Source organism: Xenopus tropicalis, chromosome 3 (genome assembly GCF_000004195.4).
Source record: "Xenopus tropicalis strain Nigerian chromosome 3, UCB_Xtro_10.0, whole genome shotgun sequence".
NCBI classification, from domain to species: Eukaryota; Metazoa; Chordata; class Amphibia; order Anura; family Pipidae; genus Xenopus; species Xenopus tropicalis.
In genome coordinates this window covers 151174117-151195752 of record NC_030679.2, presented here as the reverse complement: position 1 = coordinate 151195752, position 21636 = coordinate 151174117, and the positions used below count along the sequence as shown (strand labels likewise).

The following is a 21636-nucleotide window of genomic DNA, read 5'->3' as shown; positions in this document are numbered from 1 at the left end:
ATACATTGGCTGGGGGGGCACAGAGACCCCGGGATCCCCTTCCCCTGAGACCCATACAAACCGCTGCCTCTGTACAATGAGGGAACAATGAGTGGAAGTGGCCGGCCAGCCCACTGTATATCTAACCCGCTCCCCCCAGTAACTGCAGCCATTTGGTTTCACCCGGCCCCAAAGGCTCTAACAATAATGAATGGAGAGAAGCGGAAGGGGGTGGAGTTAAGAGGAGGGGGCGGCGCTGAGGGGTGTAGGGGTAGGCGGTGCTAGTATGAGCGCTTCATGGTACCCGTTACACCGGGCTTCTTTCTACTCATCTCCCCCGCCGGTTACACTCCCCTATCTGCCCCATATACAGCATTACCGGCAGTAACTTCCGGGTCGCACAGCTGTCAACCTGCGCTCCCAGCAGCCCCTTCGCCGACTTCCTGTTCCGCCTCCGCTACAGCGCCGCCCCTCCTCACAGACAGTCCAGCGGCGGCTTCCGAACCTGGCGTCTCCTCAATGCTCTCCTCCGTATCCCTGGCACAGGTACCCCCCCCCTGTCCCCCACTGTCCCCCACCGCCATCTTCCCTTCCTGTCAGCCCCCAGCCGCTGCCTCAGCTCATTCCTTCCTCCTCCTCCTCCTCATAATAGGGAGCAAAACACAACAGAGCGCAAATGTACATGGGGCAGAAATGGAGCAGGGGGGGCAATAATGATATGGGGGTACAGCTTATTGTGTGCCCAGAACATTCCTTCTCTGTATATTTGTATTTATACATATGGGTAGGGGGTGCCATAGTGTTTCCCTTAGACAGTACAGTATGGGGGTACAGCTTATTGTGTGCCCAGAACATTCCCTCTCTGTATATTTGTATTTATACATATGGGTAGGGGGTGCCATAGTGTTTCCCTTAGACAGTACAGTATGGGGGTACAGCTTATTGTGTGCCCAGAACATTCCTTCTCTGTATATTTGTATTTATACATATGGGTAGGGGGTGCCATAGTGTTTCCCTTAGACAGTACAGTATGGGGGTACAGCTTATTGTGTGCCCAGAACATTCCTTCTCTGTATATTTGTATTTATACATATGGGTAGGAGGTGCCATAGTGTTTCCCTTAGACAGTACAGTATGGGGGTACAGCTTATTGTGTGCCCAGAACATTCCTTCTCTGTATATTTGTATTTATACATATGGGTAGGGGGTGCCATAGTGTTTCCCTTAGACAGTACAGTATGGGGGTACAGCTTATTGTGTGCCCAGAACATTCCTTCTCTGTATATTTGTATTTATACATATGGGTAGGGGGTGCCATAGTGTTTCCCTTAGACAGTACAGTATGGGGGTACAGCTTATTGTGTGCCCAGAACATTCCTTCTCTGTATATTTGTATTTATACATATGGGTAGGGGGTGCCATAGTGTTTCCCTTAGACAGTACAGTATGGGGGTACAGCTTATTGTGTGCCCAGAACATTCCTTCTCTGTATATTTGTATTTATACATATGGGTAGGGGGTGCCATAGTGTTTCCCTTAGACAGTACAGTATGGGGGTACAGCTTATTGTGTGCCCAGAACATTCCTTCTCTGTATATTTGTATTTATACATATGGGTAGGGGGTGCCATAGTGTTTCCCTTAGACAGTACAGTATGGGGGTACAGCTTATTGTGTGCCCAGAACATTCCCTCTCTGTATATTTGTATTTATACATATGGGTAGGGGGTGCCATAGTGTTACCCTTAGACAGTACAGTATGGGGGTACAGCTTATTGTGTGCCCAGAACATTCCTTCTCTGTATATTTGTATTTATACATATGGGTAGGAGGTGCCATAGTGTTTCCCTTAGACAGTACAGTATGGGGGTACAGCTTATTGTGTGCCCAGAACATTCCTTCTCTGTATATTTGTATTTATACATATGGGTAGGGGGTGCCATAGTGTTTCCCTTAGACAGTACAGTATGGGGGTACAGCTTATTGTGTGCCCAGAACATTCCCTCTCTGTATATTTGTATTTATACATATGGGTAGGGGGTGCCATAGTGTTTCCCTTAGACAGTACAGTATGGGGGTACAGCTTATTGTGTGCCCAGAACATTCCTTCTCTGTATATTTGTATTTATACATATGGGTAGGGGGTGCCATAGTGTTTCCCTTAGACAGTACAGTATGGGGGTACAGCTTATTGTGTGCCCAGAACATTCCTTCTCTGTATATTTGTATTTATACATATGGGTAGGGGGTGCCATAGTGTTTCCCTTAGACAGTACAGTATGGGGGTACAGCTTATTGTGTGCCCAGAACATTCCTTCTCTGTATATTTGTATTTATACATATGGGTAGGGGGTGCCATAGTGTTTCCCTTAGACAGTACAGTATGGGGGTACAGCTTATTGTGTGCCCAGAACATTCCTTCTCTGTATATTTGTATTTATACATATGGGTAGGGGGTGCCATAGTGTTTCCCTTAGACAGTACAGTATGGGGGTACAGCTTATTGTGTGCCCAGAACATTCCCTCTCTGTATATTTGTATTTATACATATGGGTAGGGGGTGCCATAGTGTTTCCCTTAGACAGTACAGTATGGGGGTACAGCTTATTGTGTGCCCAGAACATTCCCTCTCTGTATATTTGTATTTATACATATGGGTAGGGGGTGCCATAGTGTTTCCCTTAGACAGTACAGTATGGGGGTACAGCTTATTGTGTGCCCAGAACATTCCTTCTCTGTATATTTGTATTTATACATATGGGTAGGGGGTGCCATAGTGTTTCCCTTAGACAGTACAGTATGGGGGTACAGCTTATTGTGTGCCCAGAACATTCCCTCTCTGTATATTTGTATTTATACATATGGGTAGGGGGTGCCATAGTGTTTCCCTTAGACAGTACAGTATGGGGGTACAGCTTATTGTGTGCCCAGAACATTCCTTCTCTGTATATTTGTATTTATACATATGGGTAGGGGGTGCCATAGTGTTTCCCTTAGACAGTACAGTATGGGGGTACAGCTTATTGTGTGCCCAGAACATTCCTTCTCTGTATATTTGTATTTATACATATGGGTAGGAGGTGCCATAGTGTTTCCCTTAGACAGTACAGTATGGGGGTACAGCTTATTGTGTGCCCAGAACATTCCTTCTCTGTATATTTGTATTTATACATATGGGTAGGGGGTGCCATAGTGTTTCCCTTAGACAGTACAGTATGGGGGTACAGCTTATTGTGTGCCCAGAACATTCCCTCTCTGTATATTTGTATTTATACATATGGGTAGGGGGTGCCATAGTGTTTCCCTTAGACAGTACAGTATGGGGGTACAGCTTATTGTGTGCCCAGAACATTCCTTCTCTGTATATTTGTATTTATACATATGGGTAGGGGGTGCCATAGTGTTTCCCTTAGACAGTACAGTATGGGGGTACAGCTTATTGTGTGCCCAGAACATTCCTTCTCTGTATATTTGTATTTATACATATGGGTAGGGGGTGCCATAGTGTTTCCCTTAGACAGTACAGTATGGGGGGTACAGCTTATTGTGTGCCCAGAACATTCCTTCTCTGTATATTTGTATTTATACATATGGATGGGGGGTGCCATAGTGTTTCCCTTAGACAGTACAGTATGGGGGTACAGCTTATTGTGTGCCCAGAACATTCCCTCTCTGTATATTTGTATTTATACATATGGGTAGGGGGTGCCATAGTGTTTCCCTTAGACAGTACAGTATGGGGGTACAGCTTATTGTGTGCCCAGAACATTCCCTCTCTGTATATTTGTATTTATACATATGGGTAGGGGGTGCCATAGTGTTTCCCTTAGACAGTACAGTATGGGGGTACAGCTTATTGTGTGCCCAGAACATTCCCTCTCTGTATATTTGTATTTATACATATGGGTAGGGGGTGCCATAGTGTTTTCCTTAGACAGTACAGTATGGGGGTACAGCTTATTGTGTGCCCAGAACATTCCTTCTCTGTATATTTGTATTTATACATATGGGTAGGGGGTGCCATAGTGTTTCCCTTAGACAGTACAGGATGGGGGTACAGCTTATTGTGTGCCCAGAACATTCCTTCTCTGTATATTTGTATTTATACATATGGGTAGGGGGTGCCATAGTGTTTCCCTTAGACAGTACAGTAGGGGGTACAGCTTATTGTGTGCCCAGAACATTCCTTCTCTGTATATTTGTATTTATACATATGGGTAGGAGGTGCCATAGTGTTTCCCTTAGACAGTACAGTAGGGGGGTACAGCTTATTGTGTGCCCAGAACATTCCTTCTCTGTATATTTGTATTTATACATATGGGTAGGAGGCACCAGGTGGGCAAGGACATGGGCACGTGGGTTAGTTACTGTAAGAGGGGGATGCGGGTAGCGGTCACATGATCTGCGGCTAGAGAGGAGCCGGTATGGCTGGGAGTAGCTGGTCGGGCAGTGACACTGATCCTCCCATTGTGCCGCTCGGGGCCACATTGCAGGCTAGGGTTACACTCCCAGGTGGGGGATCAGGGTGCAGTTACCTTACACTGACATGGCAGCTCCCATTTCCCTAGCAGGTTATTGGAGTTGTGCCTCGCCCCCCCACTCTATAGATTTATGAGGCTTAAGGTCACTGTGGCTTGAGAGGGCCCCCCGGTAGGTAATAGGCCCCCTGGTGCGCTGCCTGCCTTTGGCCTTGCGTACGATTGGATATTGGTCAGTGTATGGTGAGCCCCCTCCCCCCATTACTGTGCAATGACTTACCTGGTAACCAGAGTAGCCTCTGTTACTGACAGAGTATGGGCCAGGGGGCACAGGTAGGTATCTAGTGTCTGGACTGGTCTGGGGATGTTACTGAACCCTTATGTTTGCCCACTGTAGGGGCATCACTGAGCCTAGGAACCCTTAATTGTGCCCACTCTAGGGGCATCACTGTGCCTAGTAGCCCTTATGTTTGCCCATTTGGGGTATGACTGAGCCTAGGAACCCTTATGTTTGCCCATTGGGGAGGCATCACTGTGCCTAGTAACCCTTATGTTTGCTCATTAGGGGCATCACTGTGCCTAGTAACCCTTATGTTTGCTCATTGGGGGCATCACTGTGCCTAGTAACCCTTATGTTTGCTCATTGGGGGCATCACTGTGCCTAGTAGCCCTTATGTTTGCTCATTGGGGGCATCACTGTGCCTAGTAACCCTTATGTTTGCCCATTTGGGGTATGACTGAGCCTAGGAACCCTTATGTTTGCCCATTGGGGAGGCATCACTGTGCCTAGTAACCCTTATGTTTGCTCATTGGGGGCATCACTGTGCCTAGTAACCCTTATGTTTGCTCATTGGGGGCATCACTGTGCCTAGTAGCCCTTATGTTTGCTCATTGGGGGCATCACTGTGCCTAGTAACCCTTATGTTTTCCCATTTGGGGTATGACTGAGCCTAGGAACCCTTATGTTTGCCCATTGGGGAGGCATCACTGTGCCTAGTAACCCTTATGTTTGCTCATTGGGGGCATCACTGTACCTAGTAGCCCTTATGTTGCCCATTGGGGGCATCACTGTGCCTAGTAGCCCTTATGTTGCCCATTGGGGAGGCATCACTGTACCTAATTACCCTTATGTTTGCCCATTGGGGGCATCACTGTACCTAGTAGCCCTTATGTTTGCTCATTGGGGGCATCACTGTGCCTAGTAGCCCTTATGTTGCCCATTGGGGGCATCACTGTGCCTAGTAGCCCTTATGTTGCCCATTGGGGAGGCATCACTGTACCTAGTAACCCTTATGTTTGCCCATTGGGGGCATCACTGTGCCTAGTAGCCCTAATGTTTGCCCATTGGGGGCATCACTGTACCTAGTAACCCTTATGTTTGCCCATTGGGGGCATCACTGTGCCTAGTAGCCCTTATGTTTGCCCATTGGGGGCATCACTGTACCTAGTAACCCTTATGTTTGCCCATTGGGGGCATCGCTGTGCCTAGTAGCCCTTATGTTTGCCCATTGGGGGCATCGCTGTGCCTAGTAACCCTTATGTTTGCCCATTGGGGAGGCATCACTGTACCTAGTAGCCCTTATGTTTGCTCATTGGGGGCATCACTGCTCCTAGTAGCCCTTATGTTGCCCATAGGGGGCATCACTGTGCCTAGTAGTCCTTATGTTGCCCATTGGGGAGGCATCACTGTACCTAGTAACCCTTATGTTTGCCCATTGGGGGCATCACTGTACCTAGTAACCCTTATGTTTGCCCATTGGGGAGGCATCACTGTACCTAGTATCCCTTATGTTTGCTCATTGGGGGCATCACTGTACCTAGTAACCCTTATGTTGCCCATTGGGGGCATCACTGTACCTAGTAACCCTTATGTTTGCCCATTGGGGGCATCACTGTACCTAGTAACCCTAATGTTTGCCCATTGGGGAGGCATCACTGTACCTAGTATCCCTTATGTTTGCTCATTGGGGGCATCACTGTGCCTAGTAGCCCTTATGTTGCCCATTGGGGAGGCATCACTGTACCTAGTAACCCTTATGTTTGCCCATTGGGGGCATCACTGTGCCTAGTAGCCCTAATGTTTGCCCATTGGGGGCATCACTGTGCCTAGTAGCCCTTATGTTTGCCCATTGGGGGCATCACTGTACCTAGTAGCCCTTATGTTTGCCCATTGGGGGCATCACTGTGCCTAGTAGCCCTTATGTTTGCCCATTGGGGGCATCACTGTACCTAGTAGCCCTTATGTTTGCTCATTGGGGGCATCACTGTGCCTAGTAGCCCTTATGTTGCCCATTGGGGGCATCACTGTGCCTAGTAGCCCTTATGTTGCCCATTGGGGAGGCATCACTGTGCCTAGTATCCCTTATGTTGCCCATTGGGGAGGCATCACTGTGCCTAGTAGCCCTTATGTTTGCTCATTGGGGGCATCACTGTGCCTAGTAGCCCTTATGTTGCCCATTGGGGGCATCACTGTGTCTAGTAGCCCTTATGTTGCCCATTGGGGAGGCATCACTGTACCTAGTAACCCTTATGTTTGCCCATTGGGGGCATCACTGTGCCTAGTAGCCCTAATGTTTGCCCATTGGGGGCATCACTGTACCTAGTAACCCTTATGTTTGCCCATTGGGGGCATCACTGTGCCTAGTAGCCCTTATGTTTGCCCATTGGGGGCATCACTGTACCTAGTAGCCCTTATGTTTGCCCATTGGGGGCATCACTGTACCTAGTAGCCCTTATGTTTGCCCATTGGGGGCATCACTGTGCCTAGTAGCCCTTATGTTTGCCCATTGGGGAGGCATCACTGTACCTAGTAACCCTTATGTTTGCCCATTGGGGGCATCACTGTGCCTAGTAGCCCACTGTACCTAGTAGCCCTTATGTTTGCCCATTGGGGGCATCACTGTGCCTAGTAGCCCTAATGTTTGCCCATTGGGGGCATCACTGTACCTAGTAGCCCTTATGTTTGCCCATTGGGGGCATCACTGTGCCTAGTATCCCTTATGTTGCCCATTGGGGAGGCATCACTGTGCCTAGTAGCCCTTATGTTTGCCCATTGGGGGCATCACTGTACCTAGTAGCCCTTATGTTGCCCATTGGGGAGGCATCACTGTGCCTAGTATCCCTTATGTTGCCCATTGGGGAGGCATCACTGTGCCTAGTAGCCCTTATGTTTGCCCATTGGGGGCATCACTGTACCTAGTAGCCCTTATGTTGCCCATTGGGGAGGCATCACTGTACCTAGTAGCCCTTATGTTGCCCATTGGGGAGGCATCACTGTGCCTAATAATCCTTATGTTGCCCATTGGGGGCATCACTGTGCCTAATAATCCTTATGTTGCTCATTGGGGGCATCACTGTGCCTAATAATCCTTATGTTTGCCCATTGGGGGCATCACTGTGCCTAATAATCCTTATGTTTGCCCATTGGGGGCATCACTGTACGTTGGCATGGCTGTATCTGTACATTTATGTTCTTTCCTTTTTCTTTCTCTCCCTTGCCGCCTTGGAATGCCCCCCTCGCTGCCGCCTTGGAATGCCCCCCTCGCCTTGTTTGGCCAACGTGTTCGTCGGGCGCGTGGCCCGCAGGGCAGCAGCTTGGGAACAAGTCACTGTGACACTGCTTCTTGTGGCCCCGAGATGTCCAGCCATTTACAATGAATAGCAAGGAGTGTGCTGAGGTCTCAGGTGAGAGGGGCTGGGGGGGAAGGGAAGAGGGGCCGGGGGGGTGGGACGAGGGCCGGGGGGGGATGGGACGAGGGGCCGGGGGGGGGAGAAGGGAAGAGGGGCCCTGCTCCCAAAGGCTTACACTCTAAATGGTAATGGAGATAATATTAGCCAGCCGTATACAAGCTCGGAACATTTCCCTCTCTGTATATTTGTTTATACAAATGTGTCACCCCCAGCAGTTGAACCTGGGAGGGGGCAAGTGGGGAAGCTCCGCCTCTTTAGGCTGTGAGATGCCCATAGGCTGCTGGCACGGGCCGGTGGGGGCACAGAGACCCCCAAGTTACCTCGTCAATGTGCTGAAAGGGATTGGAGACTGGTCTGTGAGACATACCAGCTTATTCGCCGTCCCATGACCCAGTCACTGGGGGCAAAGCTGCTATCGGCCCAGGGGGACCCCGGGGATTGGGCTTAGGGGGCAACACCAGTAAGAGCCGTAAGTGCTTCTCTGGCTCAGGGAACTTTCCTCCGTTGCCCCCGACTGAGTATCCACCCAATGTGCCCCCCCAGCTACTGACCTGCCCCTCATTCTGTCTCTGTAGAGAACAGCCACCATATTAAAGTCTTTCTGCCCAAGAAACTCCTCGAGTGTCTGCCCAAGTGCACTCTCCTGCCCAAAGAGAGGCTGCGCTGGAACACCAATGAGGTGAGCTGTCTCTCTTCTACTCTCTAGGCACTCTCCTGCTGTCTCTTTCTCTAGAAACTCTCCTGCTCTCTCTCGATACTCCCCTACTTTCTCTAGGCACTCTCCTGCTGTCTCTTTCTCTAGAAACTCTTCTGCTCTCTCTCGATACTCCCCTACATTCTCTAGGCACTTTCCTGCTGTCTCTTTCTCTAGAAACTCTTCTACTCTCTCTCGATACTCCCCTACTTTCTCTAGGCACTTTCCTGCTGTCTCTTTCTCTAGAAACTCTTCTGCTCTCTCTCGATACTCCCCTACTTTCTCTAGGCACTTTCCTGCTGTCTCTTTCTCTAGAAACTCTCTTGCTCTCTCTAGAAACTCTCCTGCTCTCTCTAGAAACTCTCCTGCTTTCTCTAGGCACTCTCCTGCTGTCTCTTTCTCTAGAAACTCTTCTGCTCTCTCTCGATACTCCCCTACTTTCTCTAGGCACTTTCCTGCTGTCTCTTTCTCTAGAAACAGGAGAGTTTCTCTCTCTAGAAACTCTCCTGCTCTCTCTAGAAACTCTCCTACTTTCTCTAGGCACTCTCCTGCTGTCTCTCTCTCTAGAAGCTCTCCTGCTGTCTCTCTCTCTAGAAGCTCTCCTGCTGTGTCTCTCTCTTTCTAGAAGCTCTCCTGCTCTCTCTCTCTAGAAGCTCTCCTGCGCTCTCTCTCTCTAGAAGCTCTCCTGCTCTCTCTCTTTCTCTCTCTCTCTCTCGCTCTCTTTCTAGAAGCTCTCCTGCTCTCTTTCTAGAAGCTCTCCTGCTCTCTCTCTAGAAGCTCTCCTGCTCTCTCTCTCTCTCTCTCTCTCTCTCTCCTGCTCTCTTTTGATACTCCCCTAATCTCTCTAGAAACTCTCCTGCTCTCTTTTTGTATCAGGGGATAGATACTCAGTACCGATGTAGGGGTGCCTATAGTAACGAATATCTTTGTTCTGTAGGAAATCGCATCGTATCTCATCACATTTGAGAGACATGAGGAGTGGTTGTCGTGTGCCCCAAAGACAAGGTATTGCCCCCCAATCTCAGGTTGTTTCCATGCTTGCTGCTGTGTGATCGGGGGTCCCAATGGGAGGGGACTGTCCCCTGCCCCCCAGTCTCTCACACAAGGATTTCTTGGCAGTTAGAAAGTCTGGGGCAGATTGTACTGAGGCTGGGGCAGATTGTACTGAGGCTGGGGAACTTATTTGCACTATAGAATTGGGTACAGGCTGGGGCAGATTGTACTGAGGCTGGGGCAGATTGTACTGAGGCTGGGGCAGATTGTACTGAGGCTGGGGAACCCGTTTGCATTACACAATTGGGTACAGGCTGGGGCAGATTGTATTGAGGCTCACACAGGGATAATGGGCCTGTTTCTCACACCAGACCTCAGAACGGCTCCATCATTCTCTATAATCGTAAGAAGGTGAAATACCGCAAGGATGGATATTGCTGGAAAAAAAGGAAAGATGGGAAAACCACACGGGAAGATCACATGAAACTCAAAGTGCAAGGAATGGAGGTGAGCTCACAGCCAGCACTTAATGGGTTAAAAGGCCATATAATGTTAAAGGACAAGTAGGGAGTGGGCCCGGCTCCCTGGGGGCAGTATGGAGTGGGCCCGGCTCCCTGGGGGCAGTATGGAGTGGGCCCGGCTCCCTGGGGGCAGTATGGAGTGGGCCCGGCTCCCTGGGGGCAGTATGGAGTGGGCCCGGCTCCCTGGGGGCAGTATGGAGTGGGCCCGGCTCCCTGGGGGCAGTATGGAGTGGGCCCGGCTCCCTGGGGGCAGTATGGAGTGGGCCCGGCTCCCTGGGGGCAGTATGGAGTGGGCCCGGCTCCCTGGGGGCAGTATGGAGTGGGCCCGGCTCCCTGGGGGCAGTATGGAGTGGGCCCGGCTCCCTGGGGGCAGTATGGAGTGGGCCCGGCTCCCTGGGGGCAGTATGGAGTGGGCCTGGCTCAGTAGGGGTTACACTAGTGTCCTGTGGGCTGTAGGTTAGATGATTGGGTGGCACCCAGCTTCCTGATGAGCCTGGCACCCATAGTAAAGAAGGGGCAGTAGTGGCAGTTATATTATATTCTCTCTCTCTCCCCCCGCAGTGTCTGTACGGCTGTTACGTTCATTCATCTATAGTCCCAACATTTCACCGGCGGTGCTACTGGCTACTACAGGTGAGTGGCGCCCTGGCACGGTGTTACTGGTAAGGCAGAGTGGCGCCCTGGCACAGTGTTACTGGTAAGGCAGAGTGGCGCCCTGGCGCAGTGTTACTGGTAAGGCAGAGTGGCGCCCTGGCGCAGTGTTACTGGTAAGGCAGAGTGGCGCCCTGGCGCAGTGTTACTGGTAAGGCAGAGTGGCGCCCTGGCGCAGTGTTACTGGTAAGGCAGAGTGGCGCCCTGGCGCAGTGTTACTGGTAAGGCAGAGTGGCGCCCTGGCGCAGTGTTACTGGTAAGGCAGAGTGGCGCCACGTAGTGTGCTGGGCCCCCTGATGGCTGATTCTGCTGAGGTTTGGGTAACATTTACCTGCTTCCCCTATCTGCCTGTACATCCGTGCAGTGGCGCTTATACATTGTGTAGCGTTAAACTGCTTCCCCCTCTGCCTGTATATCCGTGCAGTGGCGCTTATACATTGTGTAGCGTTAAACTGCTTCCCCCTCTGCCTGTATATCCGTGCAGTGGCGCTTATACATTGTGTAGCGTTAAACTGCTTCCCCCTCTGCCTGTATATCCGTGCAGTGGCGCTTATACATTGTGTAGCGTTAAACTGCTTCCCCCTCTGCCTGTACATCCGTGCAGTGGCGCTTATACATTGTGTAGCGTTAAACTGCTTCCCCTATCTGCCTGTACATCCGTGCAGTGGCGCTTATACATTGTGTAGCGTTAAACTGCTTCCCCCTCTGCCTGTATATCCGTGCAGTGGCGCTTATACATTGTGTAGCGTTAAACTGCTTCCCCCTCTGCCTGTATATCCGTGCAGTGGCGCTTATACATTGTGTAGCGTTAAACTGCTTCCCCCTCTGCCTGTATATCCGAGCAGTGGCGCTTATACATTGTGTAGCGTTAAACTGCTTCCCCCTCTGCCTGTATATCCGAGCAGTGGTGCTTATACATTGTGTAGCGTTAAACTGCTTCCCCCTCTGCCTGTATATCCGTGCAGTGGCGCTTATACATTGTGTAGCGTTAAACTGCTTCCCCCTCTGCCTGTATATCCGAGCAGTGGCGCTTATACATTGTGTAGCGTTAAACTGCTTCCCCTATCTGCCTGTATATCCCTGCAGCGGCGCTTATACATTGTGTAGCGTTAAACTGCTTCCCCTATCTGCCTGTATATCCGTGCAATGGCACTTATACATTGTGTAGCGTTAAACTGCTTCCCCCTCTGCCTGTACATCCGTGCAGCGGGGCTTATACATTGTGTAGCGTTAAACTGCTTCCCCTATCTGCCTGTATATCCGTGCAATGGCGCTTATACATTGTGTAGCGTTAAACTGCTTCCCCCTCTGCCTGTATATCCGTGCAATGGCGCTTATACATTGTGTAGCGCTAAACTGCTTCCCCTATCTGCCTGTATATCCGTGCAATGGCGCTTATACATTGTGTAGCGTTAAACTGCTTCCCCCTCTGCCTGTATATCCGTGCAATGGCGCTTATACATAGGGGAAGCAGTTTAGCGCTACACAATGTATAAGCGCCATTGCACGGATATACAGGCAGAGGGGGAAGCAGTTTAACGCTACACAATGTATAAGCGCCATTGCACGGATATACAGGCAGATAGGGGAAGCAGTTTAGCGCTACACAATGTATAAGCGCCATTGCACGGATATACAGGCAGAGGGGGAAGCAGTTTAACGCTACACAATGTATAAGCGCCACTGCACGGATATACAGGCAGAGGGGGAAGCAGTTTAACGCTACACAATGTATAAGCGCCACTGCACAGATATACAGGCAGAGGGGGAAGCAGTTTAGCGCTACACAATGTATAAGCGCCACTACACGGATATACAGGCAGATAGGGGAAGCAGTTTAGCGCTACACAATCTGCCTGTATATCCGTGTAGTGGCGCTTATACATTGTGTAGCGCTAAACTGCTTCCCCCTCTGCCTGTATATCTGTGCAGTGGCGCTTATACATTGTGTAGCGTTAAACTGCTTCCCCCTCTGCCTGTATATCCGTGCAGTGGCGCTTATACATTGTGTAGCGTTAAACTGCTTCCCCCTCTGCCTGTATATCCGTGCAGTGGCGCTTATACACTGTGTAGCGTTAAACTGCTTCCCCCTCAGCCTGTACATCCGTGCAGTGGCGCTTATACATTGTGTAGCCTTAAACTGCTTCCCCCTCTGCCTGTACATCCGTGCAATGGCGCTTATACATTGTGTAGCGCTAAACTGCTTCCCCTATCTGCCTGTATATCCGTGTAGTGGCGCTTATACATTGTGTAGCGCTAAACTGCTTCCCCCTCTGCCTGTATATCCGTGCAATGGCGCTTATACATTGTGTAGCGCTAAACTGCTTCCCCTATCTACCTGTATATCCGTGCAGCGGGGCTTATACATTGTGTAGCGCTAAACTGCTTCCCCTATCTGCCTGTATATCCGTGCAGTGGCGCTTATACATTGTGTAGCGTTAAACTGCTTCCCCCTCTGCCTGTATATCCGTGCAGTGGCGCTTATACATTGTGTAGCGCTAAACTGCTTCCCCTATCTGCTTGTATATCCGTGCAGCGGGGCTTATACATTGTGTAGCGCTAAACTGCTTCCCCTATCTACCTGTATATCCGTGCAGTGGCGCTTATACATTGTGTAGCGCTAAACTGCTTCCCCTATCTGCCTGTATATCCGTGCAGTGGCGCTTATACATTGTGTAGCGCTAAACTGCTTCCCCTATCTACCTGTATATCTGTGCAGCGGGGCTTATACATTGTGTAGCGCTAAACTGCTTCCCCTATCTACCTGTATATCTGTGCAGCGGGGCTTATACATTGTGTAGCGTTAAACTGCTTCCCCTATCTACCTGTATATCTGTGCAGTGGGGCTTATACATTGTGTTGCGCTAAACTGCTTCCCCTATCTGCCTGTATATCCGTGCAGTGGCGCTTATACATTGTGTAGCGTTAAACTGCTTCCCCTATCTACCTGTATATCTGTGCAGCAGGGCTTATACATTGTGTAGCGTTAAACTGCTTCCCCTATCTGCCTGTATATCCGTGCAGCGGGGCTTATACATTGTGTAGCGTTAAACTGCTTCCCCTATCTACCTGTATATCTGTGCAGTGGGGCTTATACATTGTGTAGCGCTAAACTGCTTCCCCTATCTACCTGTATATCTGTGCAGCGGGGCTTATACATTGTGTAGCGTTAAACTGCTTCCCCTATCTACCTGTATATCTGTGCAGCGGGGCTTATACATTGTGTAGCGCTAAACTGCTTCCCCTATCTACCTGTATATCTGTGCAGTGGGGCTTATACATTGTGTAGCGTTAAACTGCTTCCCCTATCTACCTGTATATCCGTGCAGTGGCGCTTATACATTGTGTAGCGTTAAACTGCTTCCCCCTCTGCCTGTATATCCGTGCAGCGGGGCTTATACATTGTGTAGCGTTAAACTGCTTCCCCTATCTACCTGTATATCTGTGCAGTGGGGCTTATACATTGTGTAGCGTTAAACTGCTTCCCCTATCTACCTGTATATCTGTGCAGTGGGGCTTATACATTGCTATGTACATTGTGTTCCTATGGAATAGTAGTACCTCCATGTGACCAGTAGGTGTCAGTGCTGCTGCTGAAGATATGCAGGCCATTGTGTAAGGATATAATAATGCTCTGTGCTACAGGTTCCCAGTGCAGCTTGGCCTTTTCAGACCATTTTGGGGTAGTGAAATATTAGCATTTTTCCCTTGGGAGAGAGTTATATGTCTGACTGAGGGGTTCTGGGCTAATTCTTCGCTTCTCTTTCAGAACCCAGACATAGTCCTGGTTCATTATCTGAACGTTCCGGCCATTGAGGATTGTGGGAAGATCTGTGGCCCTATCCTTTGTTCCACCAACAGTGATCGCAAGGAGTGGATGAAATGGAGCAAAGAGGAGCTGATCAGCCAACTGAAGCCCATGTGTAAGCGCCAGCGGCCGGCCAGGAAAGCATGGAGCCCACAGTGGGGAAGGGGCAGTGTATTGGGGTCGGTAGGGAAGAGATAGGGATGGGGCTGAGCAGGAAAGAAAATGACTTCTACTTTGAATATGTTCTGCTTGGGATGGTCTGGGGGAGAGCAAATGGGACTGCCATGCTCCGCCCCCTCATTGGGGCCCCCGAGGGATAAATAAGAGAAGTGGGGTGGGGGTGGGATTAGTGATGGAAAAGGGAATGGTGTAAGGGCAAGTAAGGGAGTGGGGGGGCAGAGGTGAGTGATGGGAGAGGTAGGGGGGGGACAGGTGAGTGATGGGAGAGGTATGGGGGGACACAGGCGAGTGATGGGGGGGCGCACAGGTGAATGATAGGAGAGGTATGGGGGGGGAGGCACAGGTGAATGATGGGAGAGGTATGGGGGGGAGGCACAGGTGAATGATGGGAGAGGTATGGGGGTTCAGGGGAGTGATGGGAAAGGTATGGGGCACAGGTGAATGATGGGAGAGGTATGGGGGTGCACAGGCGAGTGATGGGGGGGCACACAGGTGAATGATGGGAGAGGTATGGGGTGGGAGGCACAGGTGAATGATGGGAGAGGTATGGGGGTTCAGGGGAGTGATGGGAAAGGTATGGGGCACAGGTGAATGATGGGAGTGGTATTGGGGGCACAGGAGAATGGTGGGAGAGGTATGGGGGTTCAGGGGAGTGATGGGAGAGGTATGGGGGGAGGCACAGGTGAATGATGGGAGAGGTATGGGGGTTCAGGGGAGTGATGGGAAAGGTATGGGGCACAGGTGAATGATGGGAGAGGTATGGGGGGCACAGGTGAATGGTGGGAGAGGTATGGGGGGCACAGGTGAATGATGGGAGAGGTATGGGGGGTGCACAGGTGAATGATGGGAGAGGTATGGGGGGCACAGGTGAATGGTGGGAGAGGTATGGGGGGCACAGGTGAATGATGGGAGAGGTATGGGGGGTGCACAGGTGAATGATGGGAGAGGTATGGGGGGTGCACAGGTGAATGATGGGAGAGGTATGGGGGGGTGCACAGGTGAATGATGGGAGAGGTATGGGGGGGTGCACAGGTGAATGATGGGAGAGGTATGGGGGGGTGCACAGGTGAATGAGGGGAGAGGTATGGGGGGTGCACAGGTGAATGATGGGAGAGGTATGGGGGGGTGCACAGGTGAATGATGGGAGAGGTATGGGGGGGGCACAGGTGTTGATTTTCCTCTTGTTTCAGTTCACGGCATTAAGTGGTCCTGCAGCAATGGGAACGGAACGAGCGAGTTCTCCATAGAACAACTGGTCCAACAGATCCTGGACACGCACCAGGCCAAGCCCCCCCCTCGCACCCATACCTGTATGTGCAACACCAGCCTGGGTCAGTATTAACCCTGTGTGTGCCAGTACCAAATGACCCATTATTCCCTAGGTCGGTACCACCCGAATCCCTTCATGGTCCCTCACAGTCTCAGAACCACAGGCCTATGAGTTGTCCCTACCGCCTACTCTTCCCTCCGGGGGTCCATTCTCTCCGCCCACCGCGTAACACCTCACAGCTCTGGGGGGGTCTTTTATGTGTGGCTGGAAATCACTTTAATCACTTTTTGCCCCCAATAGGCTCAACAGGAGGCGCCCCCCACAAATGCACCAGTACCAAGCACCGCATCATTTCCCCAAAGGTGGAGCCGCGCATTTGCCCGCTGCCGGCTCTCACCGAGGTCCAGAACATTTCCTCCTCTTCGGCCGAGCCGGACCCGGGTAAGGAGCGGAGGGTCACGCCCAAGGGTGGCAGGACCCCTTCAGGTGGCGACCCAAGCTCCTCCCATTCATTCTCTGAACTCCCCGATTCCACACAGCCGTCCCCACCTCTGGCCCTTACCAATGGCTTCTATGCAGACAGGGAACTGACCGGCGTCACCATTACAGCTGCCCCCGGTGTGCCCGGCATTAGTGCGGTTTTGGTGATGACCGGGATAACGGACAAGCCGTTGGCGTTAACGCCCAGTCAGCAGCTTGTGCCGTCGGAGGCCGGAAGCCACGCTAATTCCGTACCAGTTGGGGTGTCCCTAGTGCCTTCTCCCGTTGAGGGCCTCCTACTGTCATCTTCACAGAGTCTGGAGACAGCAATGGAGGCCGCCCCAGGGGGCGCTAGTGGCCCAGTGACATTTGACCCCGACTCCTTTCTCAACAGCCCCAAAGAGGGGCAGACCTACGGTGGGGCGTCGGGGACAGCTGCAGAGTTTAAGACAGAAACCTCAGAAGGAGCCGAAGCAGAAGGAGAAGACCACGAGGAAGGTTGCATGGAGTCGGTGGAGCTGTCCCAGACTGAGCAGAAGGCTTCGGTTAAAGAGGAGAACACCATGAAGGAGGTGGTGGGAGACGGTAGGGATGAGGAGGAAGAGGAGGATAGCAGCAGTGGGTTGGAGGTGGAGATGGACACCAGGGAGGAGCAGGCTGAATGCAGGAGTGAGGAGCTGGCAGAGGCACCCAGTGATGCCCAGGAGGAGGGCAAGGCAGAAGGCGCCCATATGAGTGACCTTTACTCCATCATCCAGAATGACCTGAGCTCCTCCTCCGGGGCCTCCAGTGTCCACATGGAACTGTCTGCAGAGAACTTCAACATCTCCTTCGACAGCCAGTTCCCCGACCTCATCTCCGACCTGATAACCGAGGAGGTTCCTGCGGCCGAGTACGGCCAGTACGGGGCACCCCAAGCTCAATCCTCCCCGGCCCAGGGCACCTATGTACAGCAGCAGGTCCAGCCCATTGCAGTGAGTGCCTCTGTGGTGGGGGCAGCCTTCCCTGAGGGGGCAGAGGACAACCTAGGGCTTGTGGGCATCACAGACTTCTCTCCGGAGTGGTCCTACCCAGAGGTGAGGCTCTTTGCTTAATCAACCAATCGGTGTGCACGGTTTCCTTCCCATGATCTCGTTTGTCTGTCCGTTTCTGTTGTCCACCGCTGGTTCTGACTCCTGAAACAATGTAGCAGCCTCTCTGTGTTTTGTTCCTATCTTCTCTCCAGTTTCTCCTGAGCCCATTTTCCAATTGGCTGTGCTTAATATTAATCGAGATCCTGAATGTTGCGGGTACCTGTGCCACCTATCAGTGCCCGCTGCCTTGGCAATGCCCAGTCTAATGCCCTGGCTCTTCCTCTCTTTTCAATGTATCAGGGGGGCGTTAAGATCCTGATCACAGGTCCCTGGGTAGAGAATACAGATTCTTATTCCTGTGTATTTGATCACCTGACTGTGCCAGCCTCTCTCATCCAATCAGGAGTCTTACGCTGCTACTGCCCAGGTAGGTGTGCTGCTGTGTAGTTCCTGTGGGGGGGTCGGTATTGTTATGGGGGTACCATTCAGTACTGGCATTATCGGTTTATATGTATGGCATTGATGGGCACGGTGCAGCCTGGGCACTAACCTGTGGCAGCCAATCAGGTGTTTGCTTTCATTGCTCTGCATGCTTTTGGGTGAATAAAGCCACGGACTGATTCGTCGCTATGGGTTACTGCCCATTGCTGGCCCAAGTGCCACCTTCTGTCTGTCTGTACTCATTCCAATCATGGAGCAGTGCAGCGTGGGTACATGTGTTTGGCAGTCGCACAGTTGCGTGATGTGTGTGACTTTGCACTTGCAGCGCACGAGGCCGGCCTGGTCACTCTGCAGGTCCTGCAGCACCAACAAGTCATCTCTCACTCTGTCATCTTCGAGTATCGCGCTCGCAACTTCCTGACCCTGCCCAGCACGCAGTTGGATTGGCTCTCGCTCGATGGTAAGTTCCCCCTCCTACTGGCAGCTGCCCCTGCCCTCACCCATAATATTGCCCTGTAATAAGGGGGCACCTAATCACATGACTGTCTGCCTTAATCTTAGGGGGCTGTTCCTGCTGAATTGTGCTTAGTACAGGGGAATCCCCATGCTGCTGTCCAACAGTTCTGAATGGGGGGGGGGGGGTATTGAATGCAGGGTGGGAGAGTACTGAATGCAGGGGGGGAGAGTACTGAATGGGGAGGGGGGTTGAGTACTGAATGGGGGTATGTTCCCTTTAAGGGGTGGGACTTGCCGTGTCTGTGTGTGTTTGGGAGGAGCTTGCATGGGTTATGTTTGGAGGAGGCGGAGCCAGCCGCTTCCCACTTGCACTTGTATAGAAGTGTGATTGGTCCAATTGATTGCCTTTCCTAATGCCTGCTCATTAGCCCTCATTTCTCTCTCAGCTCCTCTTATGTCCCTCACCCACAGAGCTGACCATCTAACTGGGTGGGTAACTGGCACAATTTGCTGTGGTGTCAGAATTCATTTTATTCCCTATGGCAGCGCCACAGGAATGTTGAGTTTTAGGGTACCTGTTTAATGGGGTGCCAGAGCTCAGGGCTACACGGTGGCCCCACAGCCTGCCCCGCAGGGGGTAGATTCCCTGGCACATTACCCCTAGCTCTGGCAGCTGGGACACCGGAGACCCAAAGGTGCTAAGTCCTGCACCCTGCTGTACCAGTCACTAGTACCCAAGCCTGAGTGCCAGCTCTGTGGGTGCCACACACATTGGCGAGTACCCACTGTACCGGGCAGTAAGGGGTGGCAGGGAGCCCCTGTGCCAGTCACTAGTACCCAAGCCTGAGTGCCAGCTCTGTGGGTGCCACACACATTGGCGAGTACCCACTGTACCGGGCATTAAGGGGTGGCAGGGAGCCCCTGTGCCAGTCACTAGTACCCAAGCCTGAGTGCCAGCTCTGTGGGTACCACACACATTGGCGAGTACCCACTGTACCTGGCAGTAAGGGGTGGCAGGGAGATCCTGTGCCAGTCACTAGTAGCCAGGCCTGAGTGCCAGCTCTGTGGGTGCCACACACATTGGTGAGTACCCACTGTACCGGGCAGTAAGGGGTGGCAGGGAGCCCCTGTGCCAGTCACTAGTACCCAAGCCTGAGTGCCAGCTCTGTGGGTGCCACACACATTGGCGAGTACCCACTGTACCAGGCAGTAAGGGGTGGCAGGGAGCCTCTGTGCCAGTCACTAGTACCCATGCCTGAGTGCCAGCTCTGTGGGTGCCACACACATTGGCGAGTACCCGCTGTACCGGGCAGTAAGGGGTGGCAGGGAGCCCCTGTGCTATTTCTGTCCCCCGTCTTTCAGCGCCGCCGGCAACATGAATCCCACGTGGGACTATTTTGTTCCGTATGGAAGGACACGGTGACGCCAGCAACATGCCAGTCATACCCAGCGCTGCGTGACACGGGCACAGGCCTCTCTCTAGAAAGCAACTGGCATCATCTTACCGTGACTGGCGTGGGCGGGGCTAGCCTGGCGCTGTTTATAGAAAGTCCTAAGTGCCCTCTCTCTGTCACAGCCTATGGGACATTAACCCCACAGCTGCTGGGGGGGTACTTGTTGCCTGCTCTGTCTCCATGGATTTTGGGACATTAACCCCAGAGATGCTGGGGGGCACTTGTTGCCTGCCTCTCTCTCCATGGATTATGAGACATTAACCCCAGAGCTGCTGGGGGGGGCACTTGTTTCCTGCCTCTCTCTCCATGGATTATGGGACATTAACCCCAGAGCTGCTGGGGGGGGGGGCACTTGTTGCCTGCCTCTCTCTCCATGGATTATAGGACATTAACCCCAGTCCCTATGTACTCTATAGGCCGGTCCCTATGTACTCTATAGGCCGGTCCCTATGTACTTTCTAGGCCAGTCCCTATGTACTCTATAGGCCGGTCCCTATGTACTCTATAGGCCGGTCCCTATGTACTTTCTAGGCCGGTCCCTATGTGCTCTATAGGCCGGTCCCTATGTGCTCTATAGGCCGGTCCCTATGTGCTCTATAGGCCGGTCCCTATGTGCTCTATAGGCCCGGTCCCTATGTGCTCTATAGGCCGGTCCCTATGTACTCTCTAGTTATTCTAACATTCCCAGCAACCTCCCTTTCTTATTCTACCCAGTCACACAACCTGTCGGCCTGTCAGTCTGTCTGCTCAGCTGCAACTAGGCCACACCCCCTGTTGTACATTGCTTAGCTGATTGGCTAGAGATCTCAAAGTGACAGCTGTAGTGCCCGCCTCGGCCAGGTTTAGGGCTCTGTGTAGTACAGTGACAGGGTAACTTTAGGGTGCTGCACCCCACAATGTACCAGTCTGAGTTGTACCTTATTGCCTCCCCCCGGAATGGGGGTGAATGTGCTTCCTCTGCCCCTTGGGTAGCACTGCCAGTGAGTCTGAGTGTACACTAGCCTACACCATAGCACTTGTGAGTGTGCCCTATTATAAATGAAGGAATGGTGTGAGTGTGACGCCAGGGCTACTCTCAAGCCTGTAAGTGGCAGCGAGTGAGTGTGAGGCCAAGCCGGTAAGTGGCAGCGAGTGAGTGTGAGGCCAAGCCTATAAGTGGCAGCGAGTGAGTGTGAGGCCAAGCCTGTAAGTGGCAGCGAGTGAGTGTGAGGCCAAGCCTATAAGTGGCAGCGAGTGAGTGTGAGGCCAAGCCGGTAAGTGGCAGTGAGAGTGAGGCCAAGCCTGTAAGTGGCAGTGAGTGTGAGGCCAAGCCGGTAAGTGGCAGTGAGAGTGAGGCCAAGCCTGTAAGTGGCAGTGAGTGTGACACCAAGCCGGTAAGTGGCAGTGAGAGTGAGGCCAAGCCTGTAAGTGGCAGTGAGTGTGAGGCCAAGCCGGTAAGTGGCAGTGAGAGTGAGGCCAAGCCTGTAAGT

At 51.9% G+C, this 21636-nt stretch overlaps 1 protein-coding gene across 2 annotated transcripts in view; it reads left to right on the top strand.

Annotated features, from left to right (window-relative positions):
* The first annotated feature begins 244 nt into the window (after window positions 1-244).
* camta2 (calmodulin binding transcription activator 2) overlaps window positions 245-21636 on the top strand; it is a 37548-nt gene continuing 16156 nt past the window's right edge. The window contains exons 1-11 of one of the 2 annotated variants that reach the window (XM_031899585.1): window positions 245-525; window positions 8042-8140; window positions 8722-8825; window positions 9778-9845; window positions 10205-10340; window positions 10916-10987; window positions 14775-14928; window positions 16184-16324; window positions 16564-17819; window positions 18117-18243; window positions 18583-18717. In XM_031899585.1, the coding sequence (XP_031755445.1) occupies window positions 8110-8140; window positions 8722-8825; window positions 9778-9845; window positions 10205-10340; window positions 10916-10987; window positions 14775-14928; window positions 16184-16324; window positions 16564-17819; window positions 18117-18243; window positions 18583-18717 (2224 nt within the window). In that variant the 5' untranslated portion in view covers window positions 245-525; window positions 8042-8109. The remainder of the gene's footprint in view (window positions 526-8041; window positions 8141-8721; window positions 8826-9777; window positions 9846-10204; window positions 10341-10915; window positions 10988-14774; window positions 14929-16183; window positions 16325-16563; window positions 17820-18116; window positions 18244-18582; window positions 18718-21636) is intronic. The other variant, XM_031899586.1, reaches the window with a different exon arrangement.